The sequence below is a fragment of the Hyperolius riggenbachi genome, chromosome 11, assembly GCF_040937935.1.
Source record: "Hyperolius riggenbachi isolate aHypRig1 chromosome 11, aHypRig1.pri, whole genome shotgun sequence".
Lineage (NCBI taxonomy): Eukaryota > Metazoa > Chordata > Amphibia > Anura > Hyperoliidae > Hyperolius > Hyperolius riggenbachi.
This window is the reverse complement of record NC_090656.1, coordinates 227260625-227273053: the sequence shown is the minus strand read 5'-3', so window position 1 is coordinate 227273053 and position 12429 is coordinate 227260625. Positions and strand designations below refer to the sequence as shown.

General features: G+C 46.4%; 1 protein-coding gene across 1 annotated transcript in view; it reads left to right on the top strand.

The window, feature by feature from the left end:
• The window catches only part of LOC137537962 (receptor-type tyrosine-protein phosphatase beta-like), a 557484-nt gene that overhangs the window by 508243 nt on the left and 36812 nt on the right, over positions 1-12429 (top strand). Inside the window, exons 32-35 of the mRNA XM_068259886.1 lie at positions 1587-1803; positions 5951-6069; positions 8777-8861; positions 10895-10939. Coding sequence (XP_068115987.1) covers positions 1587-1803; positions 5951-6069; positions 8777-8861; positions 10895-10939 — 466 coding nt within the window. The remainder of the gene's footprint in view (positions 1-1586; positions 1804-5950; positions 6070-8776; positions 8862-10894; positions 10940-12429) is intronic.

Genomic DNA, 12429 nt, shown 5'->3' with positions numbered 1-12429 from the left:
CCTTGATTATGTTATGTAACCGTTCTAATTGATATGGTGAATAAAGATGGGCCGAAGTATTCGCCAGACGAATAATTTGCCGCAAAGATCGCGTATTCGCATTCGCCTCCTCAGGCGAATACTTTGTGTATTTGATTTGCTTCCTAAATCTTATCATTGAGCTAAACTTGGACCCCTTACCTCACTGTCAGCAGACAGAAGGCAGCCAATCAGCTAGCACCCCCTCCTGGGCTCCCCACCCCCTAAAAAAACGCCAGGATGGCAGCCATCTTAGACTCATTCTGTGGCTGCTGTCTTAGTGAGAGCAGGGACAGAGTGTGATGCTGACAGGGAGAGAGTTATGTAGGGGTGTGTTCTGTATCCTCAGTGCAGAATCTTGCTGCTACCACATTGTTCTGAACAGCTAAGCCCTTCTTAGGGCTGATGCATTGTTTTTCTTGCTGTTGTATTGTTTATCTGTGTCCAGTGCACAAGTTAGCTGTTGGAGACAGGGCTGCTGGTCCTAGTAGTGCACTGACCATAACCCAATAATCCTTCACACCACTACTGGCATCTAGTATTCACTACTGCCCCGTGTTACTGTATAAGGCCTTAGTGCAGAATCTGTGTCCTGGAGGTGTGAACTAGTAAAAACAAAGATGTGTTCACCTGACTTAATGACTAAAGATCTTTGCAGTTGTTTGCAGACTGCAGTGCGTTAAACACAGCGTTTTGTCTGTCAGTGTAAAGCGGGCTTAACCCTTACACTACCTGATTGACATGTTCACACGTCGGATGTTTAAAGCACTTTATTCCACCAATTTAGGAATGTAATGTGATTTCTGCCCTTTACCGATTAAAACACAACTACATCATTTTTGGTGGGACTTTTGGCATGGATCCCCCTCCGGCATCTCCCTTCCCCCTCCCCCTCTAAGTGTTAGGCCCCATTAAACAACTTTTCCATCACTTTTGAGGCCAGAAACAGTCTTTGTAGGTTTTAAAATTCTCCCGCCCATTCAAGTCTATGGAGATTTGTAGGTTCACCAGATTCACAAATTTTTGCGGAGATTCGCCTTCGAAATTCATGAACCCAAAATTTGATATTTGGGCCTTCACTAATGGGGAATACAGGAGATTGAATTCTGTGAGTCAAATAGGAGGCAAGTATAATATACTGCTGCTAGGAATGTCAAGAGGAAGCTCATCAATGTAAGCAAGAGGAAGCCTCCCAGTTTCAGGAAGTAGCCCATCATTGTCTGGAGGAAGTGCCCCAGTGTCAGGAGAAAGCCTCCCAGTGTCAGGCGGTAGTCTTTCATTGTTAGGAGGAAGTGCCCCAGTGTCAGGAGGAAGCCTTCCATTGTCAGGAGGAAGATCCTCCCTTTTCAGCCTGGCAAGCTTGCCTGTTAATGTCACTGGCTAGTGGAGAGCCTTACATGTACATAATGCACATTACCTCTTCTCCAGTATGCTGAATGTTTGGCTGTGTAGTATTTGGTGTAGATCATCATTAATTATGCAGTTCTTTAGAAACTACCTGCCACTGACTGTAATTACTGGGAAAGTATTGTTACTAACTGTGCTCTTGATTTGTTGTTGTCTTCCAGTTGCAAACACACCACCCAAAAGCAGCGTTTTATCCGAGACTTACAGCAATTTCAAGAGTAAGAGCACCACTCAGTATGTGGCTCTGATCAAAGATATGAGCGGAGGTAGCAGGAGGGTGGCCAGAGATGCGGCAAAAACTGTAAACGTGGTGATTGGAGATGGCAGCGGGAAGGACCCGTACATCAATGGTCCGCTGAATGCAATGTCATCATACTGGTAATTATCTGACCATAGGTTTCTCCTTCTTCTAAGATGTCCACATTTGCTCTGTTAGAATATGTCACCTTTTAGTAGGAATAATCGGAAATTCCAATTTCCGCTTCTGTGAAAAAAAATCTGATTTCCGCCATTGCCGATTACCGCAACCGATTCCGCCTTCCGCTACCGATTTCCGCATTCCGATGTGGATTTTTGCTGAGATTTCCGCCAAATTTAACATTGATTTTCTCAAAAACTGCAAGGTCTTTTTGAAAGATTTTTTTTCCTCTTGTTCTCACTTTTCTGCTTAACGTACCCTCAGAATTTGGTGTTTCTAACATCTACGGGGGCTTTGCTATTAACCTCTAAAGTCGGCGGCCATTGACTGTCATGTAAAATGCGGAAAATCTGCATTACCGACATGCAGTAATTTTATGACAATCAGAAGACTCAGAATAAATAAGCCAATCAGAGAATGAGAAAATGTCCGCCTAAATCACCATTCTCTGATTGGCTTATTCATTCTGAGTCTTCTGATTGGCTTAAAATTACTGCATATCGGATAATGCGGATTTTCCGCATTTTATATCAGTCAATGGCCGCTGACTTAGCAAAGCCCCCAAAGAAAGTGCTAGAAACACCAAACTTTAAGGGTATGTTAAGCAGACAAGTGCTAAATTTGGCAGAAATTTCCGCGGAAAGATCAGCGATTTCCGCAAAAATCCACCTACCGCGCTTGTATTACCAATTTCCAAATTCCGGTGCGGAAATACAATTTCCGATCGGAAATGCGGAGTCCAAACAAGCATCCCTACCTGTCACAGGGCCCCTAGTGGCCGGAATGCACAATGCCTTCCAATCGGTTTCAGCACACAGACCATGCAATCTGTGGTCGCAATTGGTGCGCAGAAACCGCGGGAATTTTGGCAGCAGACCGACTAGAAGGGAGCCTGTGAGTTACGGTAATACAATTTACACACTATTTCAGGGTATAACTGCCACCACCTCTGTTACCATGGGACAGAGGAACCCACTGACTGGCTGATTCTTGACCTGCAAATAGAAAACGGTTAAACACACCAGGGTTCAATTTGTGCGGCTAAATAATAGGGTAGCTGAACAAATAAAGGACATTAGCGTAGTTTATTAAATATGCAATATAAATAATTAATATATACAGAAAATCGTTAAAATCAACAATTATAGAGAAAAATAATAGCACAGTATGAAATAAAAAAATGGAATATAATACTTCGTGGAAATATGTCCTTTCTGGGAAAACTCGTAAAGTTCCTTTGGTTCAGTTTAGGAGTGAAGTTTAGACAAGATGGCCGCTAACCACATGGTCCTCTGGCTAGCAGCAGCATGCTTTTGTGAAGATGGGATTTGGAGGACTGACGTCCGCCTGCTGGCAATGTGCTTTGGATGAAGCTGGTTTGGGGGCGTGGCAACGCCTGCCCCCTCTGAATTACCCACCAATGGCAGTTCATTCCCTCTGAGAGAGATTTTAGGTTTAAACTTATAAAATGCTGTAACTCATAAACGATACATGTCATATTTAGGTGTATAGCAGATTCATAATTGTCAGAAAATACCGATTAATATGATATCAGACGTGATTAGGGCAGAGGGTCCCGTTCCTGAGAAGGGTCATACACCAATAACCGGACAGGTTATTGCAATGAATTTTATATCAGCACAATGGGCAGATTTTAACGAATAAGACTATATGAATTTCATAGCTGTGCTATACATGGTCTTCATGTAACAGACAGAAATCATATAACACATGCATTCAAATCTGCCCCCATCGGTGCCGCACTGGCTAGCTCTTCCATTGCCACCTGGGGAGCTAGCCTCCTGGCTTCCTTTCAGACAGCCATATGGCTGAAGCAATTGACACCTCTGCTAAGGCAATTAGGAAGCGCCGCCACTAGGGGGCTCTTCCTGATTACGTCATTATGCGCCGCATGTGAAGCCAGAAGCCGCCGGGGAACAATGGAGGAAGCGAGAGGACGGGCTGCGGACCTTCCGTCCACCACGAGGGGACCTTCTACAGCCGAGGATCAGGTGAGTAGGCCTCTATTTACCATCCGGTGCCCATATTCTTCTTTTTCAATGGGCCAGAACAGGTAGTCCCCGGCGGGCGTGACGTCATGCGACGGGCGGAGCTATGGTCGCGACATTCGTATTGGCGGGTCGTTCATAAGTCGGGTGTTCGTAACCCGGGGACTACCTGTATATGGTTGATCCTGCTCCTGAACAAGTTACCAGCTACGTTAAATACTTTTCTCCCCCTCCAGGCCGCCATGGATTTTAATATTTTTATTAATATTTTAATATTTTTAATTAACCAGTAAAACTTACCTGTACCTTTCAAAAATGTTCCCATGCCAATATCCTTGGAAAAGGTCCCACGCCAACATCCTCTATCTTGCGATCTTCTTAAGTTGATTGAAGATCTCTGCCGGCCGCCGCCACACACGACGCCCCAGCCGAACTGTTCTCAGCTATACTAAGTATAGCGGACCGTGATGCTAGATGCGGACGCTATACCGCCGGCTTCCGCTGACCTCCCTGCCTCCCACACCTGTCATCCTCACCCATGCTGGCACCCAGTGCACCCATGGGCTGTATCCTGTTGTCCCATAACTTCTATGATAACTACGTCATCCGAAGCCTAGCATTCCTTATATAAGCACCTCTGCATTGTTATGTCACTCTACGTCACGGTTGGATTTGTTTACTTTCAAATAAGGGGTGTCTCAAAATTTTTGACCCCTCACTGAACCCGAGGTGAAATACTACCAAAAAATAAAAAACAGATACTTCCCTAAGAAGAATGGAGACTCTGCATGCTTCAGAGGCTTCCTGTGTCCTGTTTGTCTCCACTGTAGCCCCCCCCCCCCCCCCACCCCCGTACATATCCGTGTATGAGTGTGGCTGTACTGTACAGGCATGAGTTTGCCCGTGTCTGTGCGGTATGCCGGAGCAGCTCGGTCACAAGCGTCCTCGTGGTACTGTGCATGCATGGCCATACTCGCACAGGCATAGTACTGTTTTATTCATGCATAAAGGGGAGCATGGCCGTGGACTGAAAGAGAGTCCTGGCCAGTGGCGGTGGGGTGGAGGGGGACACAGGAGGCCTCTCCAGAGGCTTCCCTCTTCTTTTAGGTAAGTATCTGTTTTTTGTCTTGTATTCTACCTCGGGTTCTCTTTAACCCCTCCCCCGGTATGAGTAACTATGACCCTGCAAAATCCCATATCTCCATGCAGGGATGTAGATACTACGTCCAATCCCGCTCGCCCCCCCCACCCCCCACCCCCACGTGCGCAGCTGTCAATTGTTAGCTGAGAGATCAATGAATGGGAACACAGTTGAATGACCGCAGCCGCCTATAAGAGGGTGCCACCATTCCCAAAAAAAAAACATACTTACACATCCACACATCTTGTGGACAAATAGTAAAATTACATCTACGCACTTTTTTTCCCCATTAAAATACATTTTTTTACATCTGAAATTAACCCCTTACCTTTCACACTCCCCAATAGTTCCCAAAACATTTTTTTTTTAAATATATAAAAAAAAAAATCTACAATTAAAAAAAAACATAAATAGTTACCTTAGGGACTAAACTTTTTTTAATGTGTATGTCAAGAGGGTATATTACTTTATAAATGATGGGCTTGTAATTAGGGATGGATGCAAAACTGAAAAAATACACCTTTATTTTCAAATAAAATATGGTTGCCATACATTGTACTAGGGAAAAATTGTACACAATGCAATAAACGGGACAAATGGGCAAATAAAATGTGTGTGTTTTAATTATGGTAACATGTTTTAATACTATAATAGCCGAAAACTAAGAAATAATGCATTTTTTTCCGTTTTGTTTTCTACTTTTTCCTGTTAAAATACAGTTAGAATAAAATAATTCTTAGTAAAAAATACCCTCAAAGAAAGCCTAATTGGTGGTGAAAAAAACAAGATACAGTTTGTTTTGATGTGATAAGTAGTATTAAAGTTATGGGCGAATGAATGAAAGGAGCGCTGACAGGTGAAAATTGCTCTTTTTTTAAGGGGAAAAAGTGAAGTGGTTAATAAATATGTTTTGTGTTTTTACTATTAATTTGTGTTTCTTTTCACATCTCTTCCCAGCGTTGCTGTATCAGGTTTCACTCAGATTAATTATAACAGTGATGGGACGATTAACTCAAGTACAAGCCTGTACACCATAACTGAATACTCATCCCCCATCTCCACACCTCAGGACCCGGGTAAGTGCCGTATACAGGAGGCTGTCATCATCACTGCTTGCCACGCTATGGTACATTGTGCCAGAAGGGCAATACCCTATAGCCTGGCCCCGGTGAATGGACTACAGCGATAATAGTAAAGAAATGATGAACTCTGACTGACTTATTTTCAACCCCAAACTGGCAAATACGTTCCCATTGGGTACAGTACAGATCTTCTCAAAGAGAACCCGAGGTAGGTTTGATAAATCATATTAGGACACAGAGGCATGTTCTGTATACAATGAGCAGCCTCTGTGTCCCTTTAGTGTTCCTCCAGCCCCCCCCCCCCCCCCTCTGCTGTCAGCGCAGATACGCAGCTTGTCACTAGCCTGTTATTTACCTTTGACTGTCATCCACCTGCTGCTCCCCCGCCTCCTGTATAGCACCGCTCCCCGCCTGTGTCCTTTCCCTCCCCGCCTCCGTAATCTTCCTCCAATCGGCTTACAGAGGCGGGGAAGGAAGGGACACAGGCGGGGAGAGGCGGGTGACTGACAGGAAGAGGTAAATAACAGGCTTGCGACAATCTGCATATCACTAGCCTGGCTCTTTTTTTTAATGGAGGGCAGCAGAGCCGGGGGGGGGGGGGGGGGGGCGCTGGAGGAACGCTAGAAGGACAAAGAGGCTGCTCATTGTATACAGAATGTGCCTCTGTGTCCTCTTTAAGCCAGGGGTGTCGAATTGAAATACAGAGTGGGCCGAAATTGAACACTGGGATCAAGTTGTGGGTCAACCTCGTTTTCTAGTGGCCACCTCACCTCCCTGTAAAGTTCCTTGGTGTCTCATGCACCCCACCCTCATACAGTTCCCAGGTGTCTAATGCCCCCACACCTTCCTCTATACAGTTCCCTGGTGTCCAGTGGCCTCCCCCCATACAATTTCCAGGAGTCTAGTCAGTGGTCACCTTCCCTCCCTAGGGGTATAGTTCCCTGGTGTCTAATGGCTAACTTCCCTCCCCTATACAGTTCCCTGGTGTCTAGTGGCCCTCCTCCCCCATACAGTTCCCTCGTGTCTAATGGCCCCCCTCCCTCCTGTATAAAGTTCCCTGGTGTCTAGCAGTCCTCCTCTATACAGTTGCCTGGTGTCTAATGCCATTCAGTTCCCTGGTATCTACTCCCCCCCCCACCCCCCATACAGTTCCCTGGGGTCTAATGCTTTACCCCTCTCTTAGCCAAATGTATTCCCCGGTGATCTAGTGCTTCACCTCCAGTATAGCTTCCCTTGGGGGCCAAATGTAATGGTTCTGTGGGCCAGATTTGGCCCGCAGACAGAGTTTGACGTGTATGCCTTAAACCCATAAGTGATGAAAAGAGCTGTAAGAATCTGAGGGATGTTTAGGGACTGAGGAGAAAGGGGAAGGCAGGGATGGATTAGGATTAAAGGGGACTTTAGGAAAGGTAGTAGCTTTGGCTCCAATTGTTAGCAATCTAACGTGGGAGATGGCTCAGAGGGGGTGGCATCTGAGCCCCCTGACACCCTCTAGGCCTCAGGCACCTGCCTAGGATGTCTTGTGAATGATCCTGCTCTGGAGGGTGGCAACTGAGGGATGGAGTGAAGAAGCCATGAGAGGCAGAGCAAAGAGGCAGTACATCATGATGGTGGGTGTGTCTGTACAGGAGGCGTACATAAAGAGGAACTCCAGTGAACATTTTAGTGTTGGCAGGTGATGTAGCTGCTGCATGGTTTTTGCAGTTGGAAACAGCTGTAACAGCTATTTCCCACAATGCAACAAGGTTCACAGACAGGAAACTGCCAGGAGTACGTACTTTTCTTGTGGGAGGGGTTTAATGTGGGAGGGGTTTCACCACAATATCAGTCATACAGCGCCCCCTGGTGGTCTGTTTGTGAAAAGGAATAGATTTCTCATGTAAAAGGGGGTATCAGCTACTGATTGGGATAAAATTCAATTTTTGGTCGGAGTTTCTCTTTAAGTAGAAAGATGATGGTGAGGGGCGGATCAAAGAGGCAGTACGTCATGATGGTGGGTGTGCCTGTACAGGAGGTGTGCTTGAGTAGTAAGACGGTGCAAATGTAGAGGAACATCTCATGTAATGTAAGTGGAATGTCATATTGGAGGCAGCAAAGATCAGCACACTTTACAGCTAGTTTACTATCAGTACAGGCACTGAGTAACAGCTTACACTGTACATACTGGAGGTAGCAGAGATCAGCACACACTGCAGCTAGTTTACTATCAGTACAGGCACTGAGTAACAGCTTACACTGTACATACTGGGGGTAGCAGAGATCAGCACACACTGCAGCTAGTTTGCTATTAATACAGACACAGAGTAACAGCATATACTCTAAGATATCTCCTGACGAAGTATGGGATTGATATTGTGCAACGCTCATCCAAAAATCGATTCCGTTACAATCGGGAGCCTTTCGGACATGCCAGAAATTATCGATTTTATCCGTCGATCTGGCTGGAAATAGCATAGTAGGTACCAGGCATTACACTGCAGGGCAGAAGTCACACTGACCCCAGGGATTACATACGGATGACCACAGATGAGAGATTAGATTGTAAACCCCTTTGGAGCAGGTAGTGATGATGTAACGGCTTTTGATTGATGACATCTGTGGGAAGCTGTGGATGATGAGATCTCCGGGGACTGGCAGTGCTGAGGACTCATCAGGGAGTTTCTGGAGAGAGCTGTGATGTTTATCTGTGCTGTGGTTTCAGGTGTGATTGCCGGCGCTGTGGTTGGAACCATTCTGGCCGTCCTGGTGATTGTGGCTGTCGGGCTTCTCATCTGGTGGAAGAGACGGTAATCAGATCTTTGTGTTGTGTTCTATGTCTTCCCATCTGCACAGCTCGCTGTATTGGGAGTTATAAGATAACTTAGAGCTGCGGCTCTGAAGGGAGGTGATGTAAGAGATCACCAGGACTCCCCTGTGGATTCACAACTCCTCCATTTATATATTATTATAATCTTAAAGCGGAGCTGAACTCTTGCATAGGGCAGAAGGGAAACAAAGAGAAATGCACCCTGTATGTATTTAGAGAGTTTAGCCTGTCTGGTTACACCTCATCTGTGACTAATCACAACTGTAATTTGACCCTTCACCTGTGTCAGCTGACTGCCATGGCAGAGCAGCGAATTTGTAAGCACAGCATGTTAGCAATGTCTGTTTCCACGAAAGCAGGAAGCAGACACACTGTGGATTTATTGCAGGATATGTATCAGCTGTGACAAAGTATTTTTTTAAACATATTATGCTGTTGCTTATCTTTTAGAGAAGGGAGTAGGTTCTGAGTTCAGTTCAGGTCTATATCTGAAGTGGGAGGGATGTGGAGGCTGATATATTTATTTCCTTGTACACGATGCACACTGCCCGGCTGTCCTGCTGATCCTCTGCCTCTTTATACATTTAGCCACAACCCCTGAACAAGCATGCAGATCAGGTGCTTTGGCTGAAGTTCGACTCGATTAGCTGCATGCTTGTTTAAGGTGTGTGATTCAGACACTACTGCAGCCAAAGAGATCAGCAGGGCTGCCAGGCAGTTGGTATAGGTGCAACACAAAAAACAATAGAATATTGTGCAAAAGTCCGTGTATTTCAGTAATTCAACTCAAAAGGTGAAACTAATACTGTATATGAACTAGGAACCAGGCTTGCTCAAATCCAAATTCGGGAGATACCTGGATAGGGTATCCGGATATCTCTCCCAATAAAGCTGTGCGGCGGGGGGGGGGGGTGTCAATCTTACCTGTATGACGTCTTCTTTGTTCCGTCCCTGGCGCCTCCCACGATGCGGTCCACACGCATCATGTGACGCCAAACACTTCCTCCTTCAACCCGAAAGGAGGAAGTGTTTGAAGTCACGTGACTGGCATGTGGAGCGCATCGTGGGAGGCGCCAGGGACGGAACGAAGAAGACGTCATACAGGTAAGATTGACACCCCCCCGCCGCACAGCTTTATTGGGAGAGATATCCGGATAGAACTTTACGGGTATCTCCCGAATTCGGATTTGAGCAAGCCAGCTAGGAACCCTTTGCAGATGTTTTGGATTAATTAGCTGTTTAGAGCCTGACACTTTGAGCCTAGAAGATTGAACATTTTCACAATATTCTAATGGTCTAAGATTTTTATTTTGGGGTTTTCATAAGCTGTAAGCCATAATCATCAGCATTATAACAAATAAAGGCTTGAAATATCTGGCTTTGCATGTATTGAGTCTATTTCATAAATTAGTTTCCCCTTTAAAATACCTCCCAACTTTTTGAGATGAGAAAGAGGGACAATTAAGCCACGCCTCTGCCACACCCCTGAACACACCCCCTAGTCACGCATACCATAAAGATTTCATAAGAAAAATCTGTTGTTTTATAATACAAACCACACTGGTCCTTTCTATCCTGGTTTATTTTCGTTCATAGTAACATTTTAAAATGAGCAATAAATCAATTTAAAGGATGGGAATAAAGTTTAGAGTCAATCAAACAAATTTTTTAGTAGAGAAATATATATACAGTATTTACATAGAAAGAGGTACAAAGTCCTGAAAGAGGGACAAATGAGGAGGAAAGAGAGTGACAGGGCTCCCAAAGAGGGACTGTCCCTCCAAAAGAGGGACAGTTGGAAGCTATGCATTTCAGTTTTCCACCGGGGCTTCCTATTGGTCTATTCGTCTGGACTAATCAGATTCATGCAGGGCCTGGCTATTAGTTTATATAAGCTCTGGCATGGTGTGTTTGTAGGCATCATTGAGCACCCCCATTGCTCCATTCTCCTGGATGAATATTTACCCTGAGGGGCAATTCCTGCTTAGACTTCATCTGTTTCTTCTGTTGCAGGAAAGGGGGGACGAAGAAAGAACCCACGGCCTTCTCGGATATGAGGTATGTCAGCTCATCTCTCCAGGACATTGTCCCTTCTTTACATTTCATGCGGAGGTTTTCTTTTGTTAAACAAATGTGACATTTCATTTGTGGTGTTGGTGAATTTCTTTTGTTTAGAATTCAGCTCGGAGCTGGTATTTATTGAAATGAGAATGAATGTAGAATTGATATCCTGCGTTTGATTTCTGTTTGCGGTGAAGAAAACGCTGTGATGTCACTAACCACTCTGCAACGGTGTAACGCAGGATGGCAGCCGCAGAGTGGTTTCCTCCTCGATCACGCACCGGCACATGATCTCGCGATGCGCGAGATTTAACGGAAGCTCGTTCTACCGCGAGCTCCCGTAAATAAACAGAACAGGGCTCCGTGATCAGCCTGCTGGCAGGCTGTTAAAGAAAAATTGTAATGAAAAAAAAAAACCCTCTGGGGAATACTTACCTCGGGAGGGGAAGGCCTCTGGATCCTAACGAGGCTCCGGTGTCCCGGCAATCCAGCGCTGCAGCCCCCTGAACAACAGCGAGGTAAATATTTACCTACCGCGATCCAGCGCAGGCACTCCATTCAGGTTAAAGAGGAACTGTAACGACAAAGCGTCCCCTGGGGGTTACTCACCTCGGGTGGGGGAAGCCTCCGGATACTAATGAGGCTTCCCACGCCGTCCTCCATCCCTCAGGGGTCTCGCTGCAGCCCTCCGTGCAGCGGTGACCTCAATATTTACCTTCCCGGCTCCTGCGCAGGCGCTCTGACGGCTGTCGGCTCCGAAGTAGGCGGAAATACCCGATCACTGTCGGGTCTGCTCTACTGCGCAGGCGCAAGTTTCCGCCGCCTGCGCAGTAGAGCGGACCCGACTGAGATCGGGTATTTCCGTCTATTTCCGTGCCGAAAGCCGCCACAGCGCCCCCGCTGGAGCCAGCAAAGGTAAATATTGAAGCTACAGTCGGCTCTGTCGCCGGCTGTTCGGAGGGCTGCAGCGAGACCCCCGTGGGACAGAGGACGGCGTGGGAAGCCTCATTAGGATCCGGAGGCTCCCCCCACCCGAGGTGAGTACCCCCCAGGGGAGGTTTTTGTTGTTACAGAGTCTCTTTAAGGCAGAAATAGCCAAACCCCATCGTATCCACTTTACTGCGCAGGCGCCTGTGCAGTAGAGCGAATACGATCAGGTTCAACTATTTCCACCATACTCGAATGAAGAGTGCGCCTGCGCAGCATCATAGAGGTAAATATTACTCGCGCCTGCGCAGCCTTGTCAAGCCTTGTCGAGGGACTTTTCGGGGGAGCCAGCGCTGGATTCCCCCAAACGGCAGAGGACGGGGAAGCCTCATCGGGACCCTGAGGCTTCCCCGTCCCATAATGAGGCTTCCCCGTCCCGTGGTAAGTATCCCCCAGAGGGTTTTGTTTCCGTTACAGGGTCTCTTTAAGGAAAATAAAGCCGTTTTTCTATTGTACAGCGCTGCGACCTAGCGGAGCGCTGTACTGGGGACAGATCAGTC